The sequence below is a fragment of the Gossypium arboreum genome, chromosome 3 (assembly GCF_025698485.1).
Source record: "Gossypium arboreum isolate Shixiya-1 chromosome 3, ASM2569848v2, whole genome shotgun sequence".
Classification (NCBI taxonomy): Eukaryota; Viridiplantae; Streptophyta; class Magnoliopsida; order Malvales; family Malvaceae; genus Gossypium; species Gossypium arboreum.
The window spans coordinates 138,466,561-138,491,471 of NC_069072.1; the positions used below are offsets into that span (position 1 = coordinate 138,466,561).

Sequence of the window (24,911 nt, forward strand, 5' to 3'; positions counted from 1 at the left end):
AACAGCCTTTTTACCTTTAGGAAGTTTCACAAGGTCCCATGTTCTATTTTTGTAGAGTGATTCCATCTCTTCTTGCATAGCAAACATCCACTTTTCTGAGTCTTCACAGCTAACTGCCTTAGAATAATTAGATGGCTCTTGATTCGCATCTATATCTTCAGCCACATTTAAAGCATAAGTAACCAGATTAGCCTCGACATACGTCGTTGGAGGTTTAATTTCTCTTCTAGTTCTGCTTTTGGCGATAGAGTATTGTGGTGAAGAAGCAACTCTATTCTCAATTTTTGTTCTGGCTTGAGGAGTTGACTCTGTATTAATCTGATACTCCACCTGCTTTTGATTTTCTTTATTGGAAGAGTCTTTAAGAGATAAGTTAGGTAGCATAGCAGTTTCATCAAAAACAACATCTCTATTAATCACAACTTTTCTATTTTCAGGACACCATAACTTATACCTTTTTACACCAGCTTTATAACCAAGAAAATTGCATTTAATGGATCTCGGTTCCAATTTTCCATTATCAACATGAGCATACGCAGGACACCCAAAAATCTTTAAATTAGAATAATTAGCAGGATTACCAGACCATACCTCTTGTGGAGTCTTTTTTTCAATGGCAACGAATGGAGATCGGTTGATTAAAAAACATGTAGTGTAACATTCCGAAATAGGGCCTAAACGGAACAGTGGTTACGAAACCACAAATTCAGGGTAAAAAAAATAAATAAAATAAAAAATATTTTATTATTATTTTGAGGTTCATGGTATGATTACATGATTGTGTGAAAATTTCGGGATAAAATTCTATGCATAAAGTGCTTAAATTGAGGTTAGGGACTAAATCGAATAATTTGCAAAACTTGCATTCTAGAAGTTTTTAGTATGAAATTATTTTGGAATATTAATTAGGAGATCTTAAATGGTAATTTGACCAATTTTAAGTTCATGGACAAAATTAGGACATGGAAGGAATTTTTGAAAGTTTAGTAAGGAGGGGCATTTTGGTCATTTGGTTATTAACATTAATAAAAAGGTAAAAAAGATGATAAAATTGTATCATCTTCTTCAAGTTACCAGCAGAACCTTACCTCTCTCCATAGCTGGGGTTTCTTCAACTTTCAAGCTTCATAGTAAGTGATTCCAAGCCCGCTTTTAATAATCTTTACGTTTTGAAGTCCCTAGCTCGATAAAGCTTATGCTAGCAATAATTTAAGTTAGGAATCAAATTTGGAAAAATACCCATAGGTGAAATTTGTGTATTTTGATGTTTTATGATGGAATATGAGGTTTTAAATTATGTTAGACAACTTGTCCTACTTGGTTTTAAGTGAAAACGAGTAAAAAGGCTTAATCGGTAAAAATACCTAATAGTCATAAGTACATGTTAGTGTGTGAATTTGATGTTGCCATAGAAGGGAAAAATGATCAGCATGTCATAAAACATAAGAAAATAGGATGAATTTTAATTTACGAGCCTTGGGGCAAAAGTGCAAATATGTGAAAGTTTAGGGGCAAAAATGTAATTTTGCCAAAGTTTGAGTAAAGGGTTGTTTTGATAAATTTTGATATTAAATAAGCTAAATTTGCTATTATAGATCAAGAAGAGTGAAATTCGAGAGTAGATCGGGGAAAAGAAAAAGTAAAGGACTAAATTGTAAAGTTTAGTCACATTTTGTATCGAGGTAAGTTTACAGTAAATAAATGCAATATTCTTTTATTTTACATTATTATGTCAATTTCCAGCATTTATATATTTATGTTATGAAAATATTTAAAGTCGAATTTAAGGTGAAGTGACAGAGGAAAAGTGTTAGAAAGCCGGTTGAACCCTAGGAATGTTAGGATATTAGGGTTGACAGACGAACTAAATGAGCCATGTAAGTCCATATGAGAAATATGGCTTTGGAGACAGGATTGAGCCATGTAAGTCCATATTATATATGGCATTGGAGACAGAATAATTCATGTAAGTCCATGTCAAAGACATGGCATTGGCGAGATATTGATAGCAGAACGACCCTAGTATCCTTAGTATTCCGAGTGGTTCAACGGGTCAGGATACGAGTTAAATTATAGTGAATTAACAGCAAAGGAAAAGTAGATTATACTTATGAAAAGGAAAGGTCGTAAGAAAGAAGGTAAGGGAATAAAGAAGAAGATAGAAATTGAGAAGTAAAGAAATTTATGATGTTAGATGATATTATGCATAATTATCCATTATGTTGAATGTTGTGATTTATTTGCTTGTAAGCTTACTAAGCCTAGTGCTTAATCTCTTTATTTTCTTCTTCTTATAGTACTTATCTAGCCACTCGGGATCGAAGGAAACGTCGGAGGCCGATCACACTATCAAAGAAATAACTCGGTATAATTAGACGTTTTGTTTTGTGTATGGCATGTATAGAAACTTAGCCACTTTTGGTATAATATGAACAATGAATGATGTGTAAATACTTGCTGGTGATTAGCTAATAAAAATGGCCGATGATATGCATGTTTATTAATATGTATGATTGAATGGTGATTATCACATGAAAATTATGAAAATGTGAAAGTAACCTAAAACAGATTCAAGTAACAGCAATGACGTAACTTTGAAAAATCACTAAAATTGTATAAACATAGTTTGAAGATGAATAATATATGAAATTAAATTTTATTATGTCTATTTTCTTATGGAATAAGAAAAATAGGTAAAGGTATTATATTTCATGATATATCTGAGTTTTAGTGAAACAAGGTCAGAGCGATTTCTGGAACCCTGTTTCAACTTTGGAAATTCACCATAAATTGTAAAAACTAATTAGAAGGTATAATTTATATGGTTATAATCCTTGTTGAGTCTAGTTTTAAAAGAAACAAACGGCTTAGTGATATGAATTTTTACAGGAAGAAACATGGTTCGTAGTAACAAGAGGTTAGTGCAGTCGAGTTTTGAAACAGGGGAAACTTTAACTAATAAACTGTACTAATTGGCCAAGTCAAAAATCTATGAAAAAGATTAGTAGATAGATATATGAGTCTAGTTTCAGGAAAAATTTACGGATCTTAATTTCGAGTTTGAACTCAAGATATGAATTTTAGGCGACTCACGACGCAGAATGGCAGCACATTCCGAAATGCTTAAATAAACAATTTAAACCTATTTAAGGGATAGAATAAGTTTAGTAATGCCTCGTGCTCGATTCTGGCAACAGTCTCGGGTAAGGAGTGTTACATGTAGTAGACGCTGCTTCTGCCCAAAATGACTTCGATAAGTTGGCATTTGACAACATACATCGAACCTTCTCCATGATCGTTCTGTTCATTCGTTCTGCAACGCCGTTTTGCTGTGGAGTATGACGAAATGTCAAGTGTCTCATGATCCCATCTGACTTGTACAATCTATTAAACTCATCAGAACAGAACTCTAAGCCATTATCTGTGCGGAGGTATTTTATATGTTTTCCCGTCTGTTTTTCAATCATAATTTTCCAAGACTTAAATGCAGAAAACACATCGGTTTTCTGTTTTAGGAAGAACGCCCAAACTTTTCTGAAAAAATCATCAATAAAGGTTAGCATATAATTAGCTCCACCTCTCGAAGGCACTCTGGATGGCCCCCACAGATCAGAATGAATATACTCCAATATTCCCTTCGTGTTATGGATTCCTCTAGTGAATCGAACTCTCTTTTGCTTCCCAAAAACACAGTGTTCACAGAAATTTAGTTTGCAAATTCCTTGCCCATCAAGAAGTCCTCTTTTGCTCAATTCTACCATGCTATTCTCACTCATATGCCCGAGGCGCATATGCCAAAGTTTAGTAATATCATCATCTGACAAGGAAGAGGAAGCGACAGCTGCATCACCAGTAAGAGTAGAACCCTGCAAAACATATAACTTGGAAGTTTTTCTTTGCCCTTTCATCACAACAAGGGAACCTTTGGAAATCTTTAAAATCCCACTTTTAGTTGTATATCTGTACCCTTTTGAATCAAGACTACTCAACGAAATTAAATTTCTCTTCAATTCTGGAACATGTCGTACCTCACTAAATGTTCTGACAACTCCATCAAACATCTTAACTTTAACTGTTCCAACACCTGCGATTTTACACGAAGCATTATTTCCCATCAAAACAACACCTTCAGATACTATTTCGTAAGTTGTAAACCAATCCTGATTGTGACTCATGTGGAAGGTGCAGCCTGAATCAAGTATCCATTCCTCGCTTACTTTAGAATCATTAATAGAAGCAACTAGAAGTTCACCATCGCTGTAATCTTCTACAACATCAGCTTCACCGGAATTTTCTGGTTGTTTTCGCTTTTGATTCGCAGCCTCCCTTTTAATCTTATTTTATAGCTTATAGCACTCAGATTTAATGTGCCCTTTCTTCTTGCAGAAGTTACAAGTTTTACCTCTGTTTGAAGACTTCGATCTACCTTTAGATTTACCACGAGGATTCTGTTCCTGTGTCCTACCACGATCATCATCAGCATTCTAATCTTGTCTCCCACGAACAATGAGACCCTCTCCCTGAGAGTTGGGTTTAACCACAAGATGCTTCATCTTATCATACGAGGTTAAAGAATCATAAACCTCATCAACTGTGAGAGACTCACGGCTATATAAAATCGTGTCTCTAAAGGTTGAATAAGACGGGGGCAACGAACAAAGTAGAATCAACCCTAGATCTTCCTTATCATACTGAACCTCCATGGCCTCCAAGTTTAGAGAATTTCTTTAAACACTGTTAAGTTTTCGACATACATGTTTGTTCTAGCCTCTTCTATAATGCAGCGATAGTCTTCTCTTTTATCACATCCTACAAAATTTCGTTGGACAAATGCAAATGTAATTGTGTTAACGCCTTTCGATCCTTACGCTTCTTCTCTTCATCTGTTAATGTCGAAGGTATCTTATCTATCCCTAGCAGGGCATCCTCTAGATCCATCTGTGCAAGAACTGCTTGCATCTTAATTTGCCACAACACAAATCTGGTGTTGCGATCCAACAGCGAAATTTCATACTTCAAAGACGCCATTACCGTGATCGAAATGAATAACCCGGAAGCTCTGATACCAATTTGTGAAAAAAATAAAATAAAAAATAAAAAAATAAAAATAAAGAATACACAAATTTTACGTGGAAACCCTTACGGGAAAAAAACCACGGGCAGAGGAGAAGAAAATTCACTATGTCGAAAAATTGAATCAATACAAGAGGAATAGACTATGTCTATTTATAGGCTTGTAAAGCCATATTCTAGTAGGATTGAAACACCTTATCCTAATCAATATAAAATAGATGGAGTTTAATAAGGTTTAAAAAACCTTATTCTAAAATAAAATAAAAGAAGTCTAGTTCTATATGGATTTTACTTTTATTTTATTTTCCATCGTATTTTATTTAAATAAGAATTTGGGTCACTTAATTCTAACAATTTGATAGCCTTAATTTATCTTGAATGAAAAATTAGAGTTGAGATTTAAACTAAATAAGTTAAGATTAACTTTTTAAAGTTGAAAAATGAGTTAATTTATGACTAACATGGAAATATAACTAATGGGAAAGAAGATTAACTTAGACATTAAAAGAGTCAAGTTAGTACTATTAAATCTTGGGTTAATAATTTAATTTTTTAAAAAGCAATTGAATTTATTATTCTAGCAAATGGAATTCATATTGTAAATTTTCATCAAATAAATAGAGTAAAATTATGTTAAAAAAGTGTCAACCAAATCGAAAAGAAAATTTAACTCAATCTTTTGTTTCTTATAATGTTTAATATTTCATCATTGGGTGATCCAAATGATAATTGCAATAAGATTTCATTATAATGTGATCCAAATGATAAAAAGAAAAACAAACATTGAACATATCTTAGTCTATGTTTTCTAAAAAAAAAAAAACAAACAAACATTGAGATAAGGGAGGTGCCTATGTTTTTATGCTTTAAAAATCACTGCTTCGATTGCTTGTGTTCTCTAGTGTCATTTTGATTGAATTTTCAATGCATGATTATCTATGGGTTGTCCTAAAATCTAAAACATTATTGGTAAAAACAATAAATTGTGGGAGGTTAACTTGATTGTGGGTTGAGGATTTTGCTTGAGGACAAGCGAATGCTTAAATGTTGGGATATTTGATAAGTGTTAAAATTACCATGTTTTAATTCCTTTCTTAATGCGATTTTGGATGCTTATTCGATTTAAATGGTGAGTTTTATGCTCCTAATCCTTTAAATTCATATTTTTATATTTAGGAGAGCATTTGGGAGCAAAAGGAGCGAGAACTGAGCGAAAACCCCAAAATCGGAGCAAGTTACAGGAGTCACACGGGCTGACCCCTTCCACACGGCCATATGACCCACACAGTGTAACACCCCTTACCCATGTTTTAAGCCGGAACATGGTACGAAATATTACAGATCACGAAAACATGAATTTACCCATTTACCTGATCTTACGTAATTAATTCCTCTAGCTTGAACATAAATAGATAACATTAACAGATATACATAAGTACAAGTAAATTATCAAATTTTGAAAAGTAATATTTTAAAAAAAATTAATTATGACACATAACAAAATGATTCAACCCTCTATACATGCCATAATTCCAAAATAGTGTTTACAAAATACCAAAAAGTATTGATAGCGTGGATGGGTCTCCAACGATCTCCAAATCTCGAGCTGACTTAGTAATTATATAAGACAAGAAAAAGAAAAGAAGGTAAGCATATAGTTTAGTAAGTAAGTACGAAATTAATATTCAATTTATCAAAGTAAAACAATCATACTAGTATATAATCACATATTCAGGACAGGCTATTTTCTGGAGTCCCGGTTTAAAAAAATCATATCTCGAGCTAAAAAACTCGAAATCTAATTCCATAAATTTTCCCTGAAACTAGATTCATATATCTACTTACTAATTTTTTTTCTAAAATTTTTGGTCGGGTCAATTAGTACAGTTTATTAGTTAAAGTCTCCCCTGTTTCAGGGTACAACTACTCTGACCCCTGTGCACTACGAACCAAATTTCTCCATGTACAGAATTCCAACGACCATACCATTTATTTCCCTTTAAAATAGACTCAATAAGGAATCCATGCATGTAAATTATGACTCTTAATAATTTTTTTACAATTTATGGTGAATTCCTAAAGTCAGAACATGGGATCTCAAATTCATTCAGACCCTGTTTCACAAGAATTCAAATATCACACAATATAGAATTCTTTTGCTCCCCGTTTCTTTTATGTGAAAATAGACTCATTAAGCTTTATTTTCATATATCATTCTCATTTTTATTCAACTTCCACGATTTTTGGTAAATTTTTAAAATCATGTAACTACTGCTGTCCAACACTGTTTTATTTCTAACATTCACTCTTGCATAATTTCACCTAGTCCTTTTTGTTATACCAGAATTCACTCAATTATCGAGCACATAGCTCCTAACTTTTCATAAACATAAATTTGCACATATCCACCTTATAATAACTTTCACATATTACCACTTTATCGATTTTCCCCGTTGAACTCAACGGAAAAATAACAAATATACCATTGTTTACACATATTTCCCCTTTCCACACTTATAGTCGAAGATATCTGAGATGCATAGTAGCCTGCACTTAGTTACACACGTGACCTCACCATCTGATACACATAGTAGCCTACACTTAGTACTACACACGTGATCGAAGTCATTGAGTACGCATAGTAGCCTGCACTTAGTACTACACATGCGACTTAACAGTATGGTACACGTAGTAGCCTGCACTTAGTACTACACACGTGTATTCACAATGGGTCATTCGTATTGTTCCTGTTCCGAAGGTTCAACCGAAAAATCTTTCCTTTTTCACCGTTAACACTTATTCATAATCTAATTAAATTTGCAAGTTTCCATCTTTTAATCATTCTATGGACAGTCACCAATTCATATGATAACAACATAAAATAACATAAAAAAATCGATAAATTATTCATGTACGAACTTACCTAGGTGAAAACTTTAGAAATGTTATGATTTAGTTCGAAAGCTTTTCTTTTCCCCGATCACGATCGATTCCACGTCTTTCTTGATCTATAACAACACATTTAGCTCATTTAACACTCATACTATTTATTTCAATCCAAAAATCACATTATGGAAAAATTACGTTTTTGCCCCCTAACTTTTACAAAATTATGATTTTACCCCTAGGCTCGGAAATTTAATTTCAGCCCTTATTCTTATGTTTTATGACATGCTAAACATTTTTCTCTTCTATAAAAACATCAAATTCTCACTCTAACATGTACTTATGAACATTAGGTATTTTTACCGATTAAGCCCTTTTACTCGTTTTCACTCAAAACCGAGTAGCACAAGTTGTCTAACATAATTTAAAACCTCATATTCTAACATAAAACACCAAAATACACAAATTTCACCTATGGGTATTTTTCCAAATATGAACCCTAGGTTGAATTATTGCTAACATAAGCTAAATTGAGCTACCGGGATTTCAAAAACATAAAAATCATTAAAAACAGGGCTTGAAATCACTTACTATGAATCTTGAAAATTGAAGAAACCCTAGCTATGGAGGAGAGCAAAATTCGGCAGCAACTAATTGAGAAGATGACCAATTTTGTGTTATTTTTCCCATTTTATTTCAATACAAATGACCAAAATGCCCTTACTACTAAACTTTCCCAAAATTCCATCCATGTCCAATTTTTGTCCATAAACTTAGAAATTGGTCAAATTTCTATTTAAGACCTCCCAATTAATATTCCAAAGCAAATTCATACTAAAAACTTCTAGAACACAAGTTTTGCAAATTATTCGATTTAGTCCCTAATCTCAACTTAAGCACTTAATGCATAGAATTTCATCACGAAATTTTCACTCAATCATGAAATCATATCATAAACCTCAAAATAATTATAAAAAAATTATTTCTATATCAGATTTGTGGTCACGAAACCACTATTCCGATTAGGCCCTAATTCGGGTTGTCACACATAGGCTGTTACACAACCATGTGGCAGGTCATGTCGTTTACATGGGATTGCACCCTAAATAGTGGAAAAACACGATTTTTTAGGTTTTTTGGGCATTCTAAAACATATATAAGATAAAAATAAGAAGATAGGAGTGAGCTTCATAAAATACTCAAGAAAACAACTCAAAAACCACCATTGAAGCCAATTCTGAAATAGATTTTCGTCAAGATTGAAGGTTCCTATTTGATTTCTTTGGAGATTATCATGAGTTTCTTTATTTCTTTTGTTTATAATGTCTTTGAGATATTTTTATTTGCAAGCATGAACTAATTTTCTAAATACCTAGGGATGATGAATCCTATGATAAATTCTGTCTTTTGATTTTTTATTTTACACAATAAATACTTAGATCTTATTCTCAATTATGTGTGCTTAATTCTTGGTTTAATATTTCTAGACTGTTGATCCATATTTGATGTGCTTAAATCAGAGGAGGAATAGATCCTGTTTAAGAGTAGATCTAGTATAATTAAGTAGAGTTGCATACAATCCTATAAATAGGACAACATAAATCTACTGAATTAGAGTCAAATCTAATATGGGGATCCATAGGTCGAGTTAATGCGACAATAGAAGTTTTAATTAGAAAGAAATTTCAATTAATCAACTTAGAGTCAGTTGCTCTTACTCTCAAAAGAGATATTAGCATAATTTAAGAATTTCTACGAATCAAGATACTAATTGAAGAAATTGCGTAATTTAGATTGATAATGACAGATGAAATCTAGGTGAATTCTTTCCTGGGTATTGTTTTTCTTCTTGGTTGTTTACTCAATTATTTTTCTCATTTATTATTTATTGCATTCTTTAGTTTATTTAATTAGTTAATCTTAGTTTTTAATCAATCACTCCAATTTATCGATTAAATAATAGAAAGACAGTAATTACTAGTACTTTTAGGCCTTATAGAATGATATATTTACTCACCATAGTTATACTATTAATTGATAGATGCACTTGCCTTAGTCAAATTTTTAGTTAGTTTACGACACATCACATGTCACAATTCTATTCTATCTGCCATATGAGTGGTTTACAACTGTAAGGAAATGTGTTCCGCAATCTACCATTATGAGTATAAATGAACATTCCCAGGTCAAGTCCATCGTTCGTTCCTAACAATCTTGTTAGAACATAACCAACACCATTTCTAGCCAAACTCGATCACACAATGCCTTTTGACATTATCCCTATTACTCAAATATTCCTTAACACTTTAATAAGTTCCTCTCTTAGAAATTTCTCACTTTCGGAGACGTCTTCACTCAATGCTCCAATGTTAATTGTTCGCCCAATCTTTCCGACAAAAGCATCGTTTGGGCGAATTGAACCGCACTACTCTACTTCCTTTTGACTTGTTCGCCTAACAAGGGCTTCACCCAGGGGCATACCCATAAACTCCAACTTCTAAAGTAAATCCAACACCTAACTTACTCTGAACCTATTCGAAACTCTACCTTCCGAAATTCTTACTTCCAAAATAACACTCGAGTACTAGGGCTTCATCGGGCGAGATGTTATACAATAAGTCTCTACTCTTTTCAAATTTAAAATTTAATCTCTATATTTTTAATTCTAGGAATTTAGTCCCTATTTTAGAATTTTTTTTATTTACTTTTAGAAATGCAATAAAACTTCAATTAGTCTTCCTTGCTGAATTGATTGGACATTTTAATGCATAAAGATTCGATTATTTTTAATTAAATTAAATTATTTTTACTAAACATTTATCATATGCAAAATTATTACTTAAAATGTGAATTTAATAAAAACATGTCTTAGAAAAGACAAAAATTAAAATAATAATTAATGAGTTGTAATGGACTTAAAAAAAGGTGGTCAGTGGGGAATAGATTTGGATGCATTATTACCAAAATGAAAGACCAACAAGTTTTATCTATAAAAAGCAAAGCCCTTGACGTTTAATGTAAACCAAAGCATACGCACTAGATTGAGAGAGTTAACTTTGTTATTCAAAATGTCATTGCCAAGGTTCATCGTACTCAAATCCCCCGATGCCGAAACATACCTTGGCTACAAGCACGACAACGGAAACTACAACGGGTACGCCGAGTTCACCGAACCAACGGTCGTGAGCGCAAATGCAAAATTCGAAGTGGAGATTGCTAAAGATGGGCTGGTGCACATAAGGAGCTGTACCAACAACAAATACTTGGAGCGAACTCGTAATCCTTCCATCACCGGAAACCCAATGGAAGAGTATTGGATTACTATAACCGCCAAGAAACCGGAAGAAGACCAGTCCAAGAAGTCGTGCACATTGTTCAAGCCTATCTTGGAAGACTCCGTATACAAAAATTATCGATTTGTCCATGTTCAATCTGGTTGCTATTTATGCTTATGGCCGTTGGCTACATCGGAACTCAGTCGTGGCGTGTTGGCAAACAACAGTCATGTTGCAGCTAATCAGTATGATATCTTCGAAGTTATTGATTGGGAGTGATTGGTGATTCTGCCTCGGTACGTTGCTTTCGAAGGAAGCAATGATATGTTCCTTTGTCTTACCGAGATCGAGGGTCACCCATATTTAGAATTCTCGAGTGGGGATGTTGGTGCTGGATCTGTGCCAATGGAGGTTTTTTATATGAAGAATGGAGACATCCGGTTCAAGCCGGTTTCTTCCGATTAGTTCTGGAGACGTAGCCCGAATTGGATTTGGGCGGATTCTGATGACACTGAAGGCACCGATAAGGACACTCTGTTTCGTGCATTCAAAGTCGATAACAAGACCATAGCTCTGCTCAACTTAGGCAACAAAATGTTCTGCAAGCGCCTCACAGACGAGGGAAAGACCAGTTGCCTTAATGCAGCCGTCCCTTCTACTACTGGAGAAGCCTACCTACGTGTTCAAGAGCCTGTGTTGTCAAGGACGATTTATAATTTCCGATACGACACCGAAAATGCTCGGGTCTATAACGAACAGGTCGTTCTTGTGGCCAAGAATTCCGCCACCAACAGGACCAATCAAGCCAACACATTCGATGTGAAACTTTCTTATACAGAGACCAGCACCAGTACTTGGCTAGCTCATTTTACTCTTGGTCTTGAAGCCAAAGTCTCCTTCCAAGTCAGGGTTCCATTCATCAGCGAAACGGGTGTCGAAATATCTTCCGAATACGAAACAGGAATCGAGTGGGGAGAGACCACTACGACGGCCACCATGATGGAAGTTAACCACCAAGTTTATGTGAAACCGATGACTAAGGTGACGGTGTATCTAATGATGAGCCATGGCATGTGTGATGTTCCCTTCGTATTCACTCAAAAAGACACTCTTTATAATGGGACCGTTGTCACAACTGATGTTATTGGTAACACTTTCACCGGTACTAATTACTACAACATCCAATATGAGACCAAAGAAGAACCTCTCAGCTCTTGAATTCAGAAAAACCCCACAACTCCATGGAAGCTTCAAGATTTGTGGGTGTTGCGAATAAATGAATAAATGAATCGGTGTTTCCTTCATGGAAGAAGCACTATTTGTCTGATGTCTTATTATTAACTATGTCATGCACTTCCATTATGAGAATAAATGAATAAATAATTTGGTAGCTTTATTATGCCGAAGCTTGATTCTAGTTCAGTTGAGATTTGTGTTTCAATGTTATTATATATGTAATATAAAAAAATTGTGATTCATTCTTTGTACTTTAATATGATCAAATTTAATCTTTTTATTTCAAAATTGAAATTATACTTGTGGTCCAATGGTAGCATTAAATAGGATTCGTTAAATTATGATATTAGTCTTGTACTGTGCATAAAATTATAGATTTAATCTATGTTTTCCAATAGGATGATTCTTAATTGCTATATTTTTTGAATTTTAAAATTTTAGTCTTAATGTAAACAACAGTCATTAAATATATCCATTAACTACTTTTTTTTTTTATAAGTGGTATTTGCAAATAGAAAGTTGACAAGACATGACATATGTGTTTGTTATATCAAATTTTGGAAAGAGTTGATATGTCGTAAACCTATTAGTACAAATCTCCGGTGAGAAAAATCTTGAACACACGAACGGAACTCGAACAGAAGAAGAAATAGGATAAGGCTCCAAGGCATGTATCAAGCCACTATCTTTAAGGTTATATTCGCCCCCACCTATCTTCGGTGTGCAAACGAGTTTCAAGCAAATTAACCTCGAGGATGCAATGAAGCCAATGGCTATTTGCGTTTTGCACTGACGAGAATAACCCACTACATACTAAGCAATGTATGACAAGGAACTCAATTTCTATAAAGGATTTCTGCAGTAATACTTTATAAAATAATCTAATAATATTAGAAAATGAAGGAAGAAAAGAAAGAATATTAGAATTTGTTGGTATGATTTTCAAATGAAATCTCATTCCTATTTATAGGAATTTTCATGTCTCTTCATAGAGACATCTTTCATCAATAGGTGTCTTTCTAACGTCTTTAAAATAAATACATAATTATTTATTTAATCAAAAAATATAACTATTCAAATAATATTATTTAAATAGTTATAATTCTTTTCAAAAAATAAAATAATATAATCTTTTTATTAATTACACCCATTCATTTATAGTTATTGAAACACTATAAATATTTGAAAATGTTCCAACAAAACCAACTAAAAATCTTACTAAGGCAATTACACCTATCAATTAATAGTATAGCTACGGTGAGTAAAGATATCATTCCTACGAGGACTAAAAGTACTAGAAATTACCATTTTTTCTATTATTTAACCAACAAATTGAATTGATTGATTAAAACTAAAATTATCTAAATTAATTAACTAAAGAACACAGCAAAGAACAAATCAAGAAAATAAACGATTAACAATCAAAAAGCGAGATAAAACCCAGGAAAGAATCCACCTAAACTTCATTTATCATTATCAATCTATATTACGCAATTTCTTCACTTAGTATCTTGATCCGTAGAAATCCCTAAAATTATGTTAATATCTCTCTTCAAGACTAAGAGCAACTGACTCTAGATTAATTCATTGAAATTTCTTTCTAATTAAAACCCTTATTGTCGCATTAAATCGATTTATGAATCCCCCTGTTAGATTTGACTCTAATCTGATATATTTATGTTGTCCTATTTCTAAGATTGCATGCATCTCCACTCAATTATGTTAGATCTGCTCTCAAACAGGATCCATTCCTCCTTTGATTTAAGCACAGCAAACATGGATTAATAGCCTAGAAATATTAAATCAAGAATTAAGCACACATAATTGAGAACAAGATCCAAGTATTTATTGCGTAAAAATAGAAATCAAATAACAGAATTCATCCTAAGGTTCATCCCCCTAGGTATTTAGAAAATTAGTTTATGATAGTAAATAAAAACAACTCAAAGGCAGTATAACCACAAGAAACAGAAGAGTTTTTAGAAGAAAAAGAAAGGGTGAGGGATATACCTCATTATTTGAGAGATCATCGATCAAAGTAACCAAACGTGGCGTCAACATGGCTTCTGAAGGTTTCCAGGTAACCGTGTTTGTGTCCAATATTTCGGCGTCCATGCATTGGAAAGGGTTGTGAGCTCTGTTTAGCTACCATGGAAAGGTGGTAGATGCTTTCATCCCGGAGAAAAAAAGCAAAGGGGGTATGAGATTTGGTTTTGTGCGATATGACAACTATTCGGATGCTAGTAGGGCGATTTCGAGATTGAATGGCTTTGTGTTCCTTGGGAATAGAATATGGGTGAAGTTTGCGAGGTTCAAAGGCAGGAGGACGATTTGGAGAAGGGTTTCCAAGCAGCATAACCCTTTGAATTCTGAAGGTATTATTCAGGAAAGGGTGGAGTATATAGGAAGAGGGAAGGTAGGCAAAGAAAAATTAGAAGATACGAGGAGACGGAATTTGCTCGATAGTTGTTTAGGTGATAGCTCGGGCGCGGCGGGTTTGAAAATGGCAGAAGTAGTTCAAGGTCATGTAGAGGATGAGCTGCTATGGAAGTTTCAAAAATGCTTGGTGGGGGAAGTGGCATCGTTTTGTGAACTGAAGAGCTTAGCTAATAGAGTTGCACGAATGGGCCTTGGTGAGATTTGTGTGAAGAGAATTCAAGGGAATTATTTTCTCTTAGAGATTCAAGATGAAGAATTGTGGGAAATATTGAAGCAGAGAGAGTGGTCGTACTTGAAAGAGTTCTTTATAAATATCGAACCTTAGTCCGAAAGATTGGTGTTTTCAGAAAGAATTACATGGATTGAGGTTTCTGGGGTCCCGATGCACTGCTGGAACTATGAGATACTCAAAAGGATAGCTGGAAAGTGGGGTAATTTGGTATCGATGGGAGAAAACTTGTTAGGATCAAATAACTTTGAGAAAATGGAAATGCTTATTTCTATTTCGCGGCAAAGAAGATTGATGAGATGGTTTTATTGGAGATGGGTGATGTTAGGTTTCCAGTAAGTGTTAGGGAGTTAGGCTGGTTGGATGATATAAAAAATTATGTTTTGAAGAAGGATGGGAATCAGATGGTGGTTGAGGAGAGTGTATCGGAGTTGGAACCAAAGTTTGGCTCGGTGCTGGAGAAGGGACGGGATGGAACCCGAATCGTTTCGTCGGTATCATTAATAGATAACATCATTGAAAATGTAAGTGTGGAAAATACATGTCAGGGGCTGTGGGGGAATTAAATATTGAAGAAGCCAGCATGACATTAGAAGCTGAAGTTGAATTGGGTGTTAGCAGGCTACACAATGGTATGGATCGGGCTTGCGACGATATTGCCAATATGGGCTTGGCGTCGGATTTAGGTCTAAGTGAGGGTCAAGATGGTTAGCAATTGTTGAGCAAAGGGTGGACTTACCTAGGTCAGATGGGCATCCTTTGGGTGGGGAAATTTTACCTGTTGTAGATCAGAGTCCCCAAGGTGAAAATTTTAATTCAGTAATTCCTGAAATAGAGGACTGAGGCTTTTGTCAGGAGTTAGAAAAGGAATTTTATAACACAATTAGAAGCAGGAGGAAAAAGAAACAGTTTAAAAAAAGAATCAGGTCTATGCGCTCTATTCAAGACGGGGTGCTGTCCTCCAAAAAAATTCAAAGAAGAGATCGAAGTAGGAGAAAGGATAAGAGCAGTATTGCGTTTGTGAGCGAAGATAAAGTGGTGAATCTTTCTTTGTCTGATTCGAATTTGAGCAATAGGAAAAAGGTTATCCTTAGAGAGGCAAAGCAAACCTGGGAAGTAGGGAACAAATTGGGGCTCAAGGTGTAAGGACATGAATGAGATGTTATTGATGAGACTTGAGGGGCAACAGTAAAGGAGATCTAGGTTAGAGGCATTCACTTACAATTCAGGTGAGTATTTGTGTTGTTCTGAAGAATAGTGTGGTTGAATTTATATTGGTTTTATGAAAATTGTATCGTGGAATATTAGGGGTTTGGGTACTAATGGAAAAGTTGAGGCGATTAACAGATTAGTCAAAATACAAGGGGTGAATGTGTATTTTTTACAAGAAACTAAGCTTGTAGACGTGTCAGAGGTTTTTGTTAGAAGAATTTGGGGAGATGATAATTTTAATTTTCGTTTTGTTGCTGCAGTGGGTCGTTCGAGAAGTCTTATTACAATATGGGATAAATCGAGTTTTATAATGAAAAAGGAATATCGCTCTAATCGATTTATTGTGTTAGAAGGGAAATGGTGTGTGGAGGGGTGGGAAGGGGTTTTGATTAATGTGTATGCTCCTAATCTGTTGAGTGAGTAGAAAATTTTTTGGGAAGAAATATTAGAGGTTAAAGAGAGGTCCATAAAATTTTGGGTTGTGGGGGAGATTTTAATGCAATTAGGAACAAAAGTGAAAGAAGCAATTGTGTGGGTTTATTAAGAGGGTCGAAAGATTTTCTGAACTTCATTGATAAATGTAATCTGGTAGATTTGCCTCTGTTGGGAAGAAAATTCACTTGGCATGGTCCGGATAATAAGAAGAGTCGACTGGATAGATTTTTGGTGGACGAAGTTTGGTTAGAAAAGATTAAAGATTTTCAGCAGCAGGGTTTAAATCATTCTGTTTCGGATCACATCCCAATTTTATTATCGCATGGCTCTACCGATTGGGGTCCAAGACCATTTAAGTTTTTTAATGCGTGGGTTCAAAATAAGAAATGTATGAGTATTATCAGAAATAAATGGGGTTCGATGGGTTATTTGAATGGTAAGGTGTCTGGAAAATTGAAGAAACTCAAAGGTGTCCTTAGAAAATGGAATGGGGAAGAAAGATATACCTTAGATAGAAGGTTTAATGAAATCAAAGCTAGAATTAGGTGCTTGGATGAGTGTAGCGATGTTAGAGATCTTTCTAAGTTGGAATTGGAAGAGTTGAAGAGTTTGAATCTTGAATTGGGAGTGTTTAGTAGATTCAAGGAGTCTATTTAGAGGCAAAAATCGAGAATGACATGGCTGAAGGTGGGAGATTCAAACATAGCTTTTTTTCATAGAGCAGTTAAGTTTAAAGCTAAAAGAAAGACTGTCATGGTATGAAAATTGGAAACGAGTGGCTTAGTGATCCAAAGGCTTTGAAGGCAAAAATGTTTAACTTTTTTAGAAATCATTTTAGCTGTCACTCGAGGAAGTGGAGTATGGATTTGGATTTTAATTTTAAAAGGCTGAGGGATATTGATGTCACGAGCTTGGAGAAACCCTTCTCAATGGAGGAGATTAAGGAGGCGGTGTGGAGCTACGATGAAAACAAAGCACCGGGTCCGGACGGATTCAATTTATGTTTTTTTAGAAAATGTTGGGAGGTTGTTAAGGAGGATTTATTTGAGATGATGGTTAAGTTTTTTAATTCCGGTAAATTGGAAAAGAGTATTAATTCGTCTTTTATTGTGTTGATACCTAAAAATGATAATCCGCAGGATATTTCAGAATTTAGACCGATTTGTTTGGTGAGTTCACTGTATAAAATTGTCGCTAAGGTACTAGCTAGAAGAGTATGTGTTGTCATTGGGGAGGTGGTCAGTGACTCGCAGTGTGCCTTTATTCGGGGTAGGTAAATTTTTTATGGCATTTTGATTGCTAATGAGTTGATTCACTCGATTAGGCGTAAAGGTGGAGCGAAGGAATACTTGTTGTTTAAGCTGGATTTTGCTAAAGCTTACGATTGCGTGAGGTGGGATTTTCTGGAACTAATCTTGTTGAAGATGGGTTTCGGTGAGAGTTGGACGGGCTGGATGGTGGAGTGTGTGTCTTTGACGAGGGCTGTGATGCTAGTTAATGGAACGGTTACTAATGAGTTCAGATTGCATAGAGGTCTTCGACAAGGGGATCATTTGTCCCCGTTTTTATTTATTCTGGTTAAGGAAGTTTTGCACTTGTTGTTCAAGAAGGTGGAGGAATTGGGGATGATTGAGGGGGTTAAGGACATTCTTCCTGGTCGATTTTCCATCTTCAGTTGCAGATGATACTATTTTATTCCTCAAGGCGGAGGAGGCAGTGGTTCGAAATTCGAAGTATATTCTTCGATGTTTTGAGTTATTTTCTGGTTTAAGCATTAATTTTGGGAAGTCTTATTTGGTTGGTTTTGGTGTGGATGAGGAATTTTTGAGTCGAATGGCTGCCGTTTGTAAATGTAAGATTAGAGTTTTTCCATTCAATTATCTGGGCATTCCTTTAGGTGCGGATCCTAAAAATATCTCATCTTGGAACGGTATTGTGGATAGAGTGGAGAGGAAGTTATCGGGATGGAATAGTAGGTCGCTTTCTTGGGCTGGTAGAGTGGTGCTCATTAATTCTGTGCTTTCGTATTTGTCTATTTATTTTATGTCGTTATTTCAAGCACCGGTCACAGTGATTAATAAAATTGATAAAATTAGACGAATTTTTTTGTGGGGTAGTGCTGGGGGTCGGCGGAAGTTGGCAAAGGTTAAGTGGAAACAGATTTGTATGCCTAAGGTTAAGAGGGTGCAGGTGTGGTGGATTTAAGGGTTAAAAACAAGTCTCTTATGGCCAAATGAATCTGGAGATTCGCGATGGACAAAGAAGTGTTATGGAGAAGGATCATTGTAGCAAAGTATGGTACTACTGTTCAAAATTGGCGATTTAGAACGAACAATTTTAATGACATGTCAGTGGTATGGAGGGGCATTATAGAGAATGCGAAAGACTCGAAAGTGGCTAAGTGGGTGGGGAATGAGTCTTTTCGCTGGTTTGTAGGAAACAAGAATTCAATAATTTTTTGGGAGGATATATGGTGTGGTGATAAGCCGCTGAGAGTGGAATTTCCAAGGTTGTTTTGATTATCTTTGAATAAGAGTGGTTTTGCTTTGTTAAGGATTTTTCAAAGTCCAATGGGTTTAAAGAGTCGATTGGGCTATTTTCTTTTTCCGTCGTCTTTTGGATAGGGAGGTTATCATGGTTTCTCAATTAATGGAAGCAGTCAGTTGTATAGTGTTGATCCCCGAGGTGGAGGATCGGTTAATTTGGGTTCACGATAAGCAAGGGGAGTTCTTAGTGAGGAAATTATCAGAGTTGTTGATATGTGCAGAAACGGCAATTTTTCGGTTTGCTTTCGACAGGATTTGGAATTTAAAAGTGCCGCCTAAAGTAAAAAGTTTCTTATGGATGGTATCAATTGATCATATTCCCACAAAATAGTTTCTTGGCAAAAGTGAGGTGAAGTTTGGTCAATTGGGGAATAGGTGCCCGTGGTGCGAGAGAGAAATAGAGTCTTTGGAACATCTTCTGTTCAATTGTAATTTCATTGCGGGGTTTTGAAGAAACATTTTGGAATTGTGGGAGGTGAAGTGGAGACCATTTGTCGATTTCTCGGACTTTTTCTTTTTTTGTAATAATGTCTCGTATAAAGAAGTTGTCAAGAGTTTATGGCTTATTTCGGTGTTTGCAGCATGCTGGTCGGTGTGGCTTGCAAGGAATGAGCTGGTGTTTGAAAAAAGATGGCCTAAAATGTCCAATTTGGTATTTCTTATGAAAATCCGGGCTTTGATGTGGATTAGAGCGGTGTATGATGAATTGAAAGTGGATGAGAAAATTTAGTGGGTCTGTCCTGTTAGAAGTTGGAGTGGTGGTAAGAAATTCGGGTCTGGTGGTAGCTTTTGGTGTCCTCCGTGCTTTGGAGGGGTTAAATTTAACGTGAGTGGTGTGGAAAGTGAGGGGGATGTCGGGTGCGGTGGGGTGTTGAGAAACTCGAAAGGGGTGGTTAGGGCTGTGTTTTCTGGTCCATGTGCAGCGAGAGAGTCAAGTGCAGCGGAGGTGGGGGCGGTTTGTTTAGAATTGGAAGTCTTTATAGAGATGGGGTGGAAGGGCTCGTGTTCTTTATCCATTGAAGTTGGCTCTTCGAACTTGTTCTGCTGGTTCGAGAACAAATGTTCGAGACCATGGTCGATGGTCTCTATTTTCAAGGATATCGAGTCAAGGGTGTCTATTATTGGTAATGTTTCTTTTTCTAGAGTGGATAAGCATGGTAATGCGATGGCTTTTGCATTGGCGGCCGCTGGTCTGAAAAGGCAGAAAATGTTCAAGGCTTGGTGGTAATTTGTGCGTTTTTCTTTCCTGGCTGTTTTGTAGGTGAATTGTTTGTGTTTTATTTTGTTGTTTGTTTTGTGGGTGTGGAGGGGTGTTTTTGAGCAGTTTCTTAACAGTCTGGTAGCATGTTATTGGATGAGTCTGTTGAGTTTAGGGGGGTCTTGTGTGCAGTGTTGTTTTCGTGTCCTGGTTTCTGTTCACAGACTGGTCTGGCATCATTTTGCGCTATTGGTTTTTATTTCTCTTCAGCTTTGTTTGTTGTTGATTTTGATCTAGCGAAAAAAATAACCACAAGAAACAAAGAAAATGCTAATAATCTTCAAAGAAATCAAAAGGGAGTCTTTAATCTTGATGGAAATATATTTCAGAATCGGATTCAATGATATTTTTCGAGTTATTTTCTTGAGTATTCTATGACATCTTCTTATTTGTGTTATATATAGGTCCTAGAATACTTGAAAAACCTAAAAATTGCGTTTTTCAGCTGTTTGGAGCGCGATTCGTTATTTCCACAGCCAGTGTGGCTCTTGAAACTTACTCCGATTTTCCGATTTTCACTCATTTTGCTCATAAATGCTTTCCTAAGTATAGAAATATGAATTTAAAGAATTAGGAGCATAAAATTCACCATTTATCTCTATTTTTTTTAAAAACTTTGAAGCTTTACTCTAACTTTTTGTTTTTAACATTATTTTGAAATATGATAAATCAATATTTTTTAAAAAGTGAAATAGTTTAAAATTACCTATTTTTCTCCAAAATTAAATATACAAAAAGTAAAATATACTTCTAAATTATATAATTGTAATGTAATATAATAATTTTTTAATATTTTTCAATGCATCTAAATCTATATTCTCTTACATTAATAATAATACTCATACTAATTAAATTAAAACTCAATCCACAGAAATACAATAAATTTAAATCATACACGTATATATAAAATCAATAATGTTATCACTTTCATATTTTCTTCAATTTGTCAGTATTGCAATAAATTTCATTTATGGTCGGTCCAATGAATGAAAAACCTTTCAACATCCCGTAGCATCCACAACTATTGAAATTTATTTGTATTTTAAATTTATGTATGATTTTGAATTAATCCAATACTATTTTCATTATATCAATTTAGATATTATCTTTATTAAATATATTTAATAATCGTAAATTTTTATAATAAATAAAAATACATATTTTAAAAAGAGTTAAATTATTCTTTTTAATAATACTAATTAAAACATTAAATTTTTAAACATGACGATTCACGTGTATTTCATGTTAACTTTTAAAATTTTATATTTTTGAAATTTGAATTTTTGTTTATTTTTTGAATATTTTAATTTAAATTATTTGATGTGCATATAAAATAAAATAGTGTCATGTCAGCACGAAGTACACGTGGACTATCAGGTGGATTGTCATGCCAACATTGTTAAAAGAAATTAATGTTTTAGTCGCCATTTTCGTTAAAAATAGCGATTTTAAGTCTTTTTTAAAAGTTAATGGTCAAATTTAACTCAAAAAATAAAGACAAATGAACAAAATATGTAAGCATTAAAGTCTAAATTTATCATTATGCCTAAAATAGAGTGAATAAAAATTATTTATTATTTATTATTTATTTATTAGGTAAACTACACAAATGGTCACCCAATTTATAAGTTTTCATTTTAGACACTCAATTTACTTTTTTTTATCATTTTAGACACTCCTCTTACTATTTGTTTTCATTTTAGTCACTAGGATAGTCTCGGCTTCTGTTAACATAAATATCATAAAGTGACTAAAATGAAAACAAATAGTAATGAGAGTGCCTCAAATGATAGAAAATTTTCCGAATGGCCAAAATAAAAACTTATGAAAATTGGTCATCATTTATCCTTATTTATTTGGGTTTTAGCTAGGGAACGAAATGTATATTTTCTGATTAAGCGAAATATATATTTTCTGATTAAGTGGTGTATGGTCCATACTTGTTGAATATTGTAGATAGCTATTAAAAAAATGAGTGAACTATAATTTTCTATGTTCCATAAATATCATTTCTAAAAAAGGTCTCCCTTGAATCAATTTCACTTCTTCTTCTTCTTCTTCTTCTTCTTCTTCTTCTTCTTCCCTTGTGTGGCTAAGCAAATTGTTTATTTGGTGTTTCTAAAATCTGAAAATGGAGAAAAACCAAGCTTACAAAGCTATGCAAAGACCAAAGCATGGCTCTTCTGCTGAACCTGAAGACATGGAAGATGCCATGGTTTGTACCTTTTCCATATTTTCAAACAATTTCTCTTCCTTTTATGTATTTTCAAGGTTAAAATATTTCATAATTCCCTGTATTTTTTAAATATTTGCAATTTAGCTCTTTATACTTTTATTTCCAAAATTTATTTTCTCTATTTTTAAATTTCAAAATTCAAATCTAGTTTGTAACACTACAAAACTTTTGAGTTAAATTTGCATTTTGATTATTTTTTAAAACCCTCAATTGGTAGCCATATAATTAAAAAATATCGTAATTAACTAGAATTTAACAAAAGAAAGTTTAGCAATGTGAACAATTAAACCTAATTTTTAAAATCTGGAAAGTAGAGAAATTTAATTCCTGAAAATAAAAATCTAAGAACTAAATTTCAAATTGTTGAAAAGTATAGAAACTTATAACATTTTTAAGCTTATTTAATTTTTATTACGGTTATTCTCACTTGTTTACCTTTTTGGGTTTTGATTGATTTATTTTATTGATAGACATGTAAAAGCTCTGATTTTGTAATGAGTGTTGGATATGGCATATATTTGTGTATGTTATTTTTTCTTTAAAGAGGATTGTATCCTCGTGTCTCGAATATGGATATTATGCTAGTTTTAGACATTAATACTTCAAGAAAAATGAAAATTCGGAGTAAACGTGCATAAAATATTCGGTCGTGTGTCCATATTTAAATATTAGCATCAAAGTATTACCAATGTTTTAATAATTAAATCGATTGTCAAACCAATTAAACCATTAGTTTTCAGTTCAATTTGTATAATTTCTGATTCAATTATTTACAAAATAAAAATTACAAAAAATTTAAAATTTAATATACACAAATAAATAATAATGAAAAAAAACATTCATTTTGTAGTTGAAAAACATAATTAAATATTTAAGTTAATTTAAATCCAGTTCAAATAGTTTTTTAACCAATTTTTACCAGATTCGACTAGTTTTTTTAATCCGCTCCACGCTTCTCTATTTTTATGGTATCAATTAAACCATTCATTTTTCAGTTTAACCGATTAAGCCTCAGGTTATGCAGCGGTCAAAAGTGAAGTCTTGGGACTGTAGCTCAAGTTCCTCCTCCTCTTCTGACTCTGATTCATCATCGTCCTCAGAATCTTCGAGTAGCGATGATGAAGAGAAAGGATCAAGAATATTGAAGTCAAAATCTAGAAGAAAGAAGAAAAAGAAGAGCAAATCAACAAAAAATAAGAGCTCAACAAGCTGATGAGGTCTTGTCTGAAGACTTAATGGTATGTATGTATGTATGTATGTATGTGTATTGAGTGTTCGTAAGTCTGAGTTTATATTGTCTTATGATAAGAAAAAGAAGAGCTCAACAAGCTGATGAGGTCCTGTCTGAAGACTTAATGGTATGCATGTATGTGTGTATGTGTATTGAGTGTTCGTATGTCCGAGTTTATATTGTCTTATGGTTGACGTTTGTCGTTAAATGATTAATTATTGAGAAGTATGGGATTGGATATTATCCCTTTGTTATTAATAAAAGGGTAATTGTATTTAAGAGGTCTCTCAATTATAAGAATTTGATGAAATTAGTATCTCTATTATTAAATGAATCAATTTAGTCCTTGAATTATTAAAAAATCAAATAATATTAAATTAGAATAGAGTTAATATTTATTGTTTAACATCATTAATATTTTTGAGGTTTTTATAGTTCTGTAGATAAAATATTTTGTTTTGAATTGAACTGTAATTGAAAAATATTTTTGAAAATATTTTTATATAGTAAATGTTAATTTTATTACAATTTAAATTTATTCTATTTTTTTAATAGTATAGAGGTTAAATTGATCTATTCAATAATAAATTGATTAATTTAATTTAGTCCTTACAATATTTTTAAAAAAATCTTTCAAATAAACCTAAAAAGAAAAGCTCGGAAAATGTGAGGTGAAGGGTAGCATGGGCCCATCGAACAGGATGTTTTGAGTTGAATTTAGTTTTTTTTTTTTTTAACATTTATCTTATTAGGCATTTATTATATTTGTTTTTTATATAATAATTTTATTTAAAATTTGATGATCAAATTTAACTATAAAAAAAGAATAAGGGTCAAATTAATAAAAGTTGCAAA

The 24,911-nt window shown here is 33.6% G+C and overlaps 3 protein-coding genes across 5 annotated transcripts; all 3 read left to right on the top strand.

Annotated features, from left to right (window-relative positions):
- Positions 1–11,027: 11,027 nt before the first annotated feature.
- LOC108475107 (uncharacterized) lies at positions 11,028–11,513 on the top strand. Its single transcript, XM_017777104.1, has one exon. The coding sequence runs from the start codon at positions 11,028–11,030 to the stop codon at positions 11,511–11,513; it is 486 nt and encodes a 161-aa protein (XP_017632593.1).
- A 45-nt stretch (positions 11,514–11,558) lies between these two features.
- LOC108475108 (uncharacterized) lies at positions 11,559–12,452 on the top strand. The gene is made up of 2 exons (XM_017777105.1): positions 11,559–11,645; positions 11,700–12,452. Exons 1-2 carry the CDS (start codon positions 11,559–11,561, stop codon positions 12,450–12,452), a joined length of 840 nt encoding a protein of 279 aa, XP_017632594.1.
- A 10,025-nt stretch (positions 12,453–22,477) lies between these two features.
- Positions 22,478–24,335, top strand: LOC108475611 (uncharacterized). Of its 3 annotated transcripts, none has more exons than XM_017777592.2 (2): positions 22,478–22,804; positions 23,850–24,335. In XM_017777592.2, exons 1-2 carry the CDS (start codon positions 22,721–22,723, stop codon positions 24,036–24,038), a joined length of 273 nt encoding a protein of 90 aa, XP_017633081.1. In that variant the 5' UTR covers positions 22,478–22,720; the 3' UTR covers positions 24,039–24,335. The 3 variants fall into 3 exon arrangements, with proteins under 3 accessions (XP_017633081.1, XP_017633079.1, XP_017633080.1); XM_017777590.2 differs by having other exon boundaries at positions 22,533–22,804; positions 23,835–24,335; XM_017777591.2 differs by having other exon boundaries at positions 22,543–22,804; positions 23,841–24,335.
- The last annotated feature ends 576 nt before the right edge of the window (positions 24,336–24,911 follow it).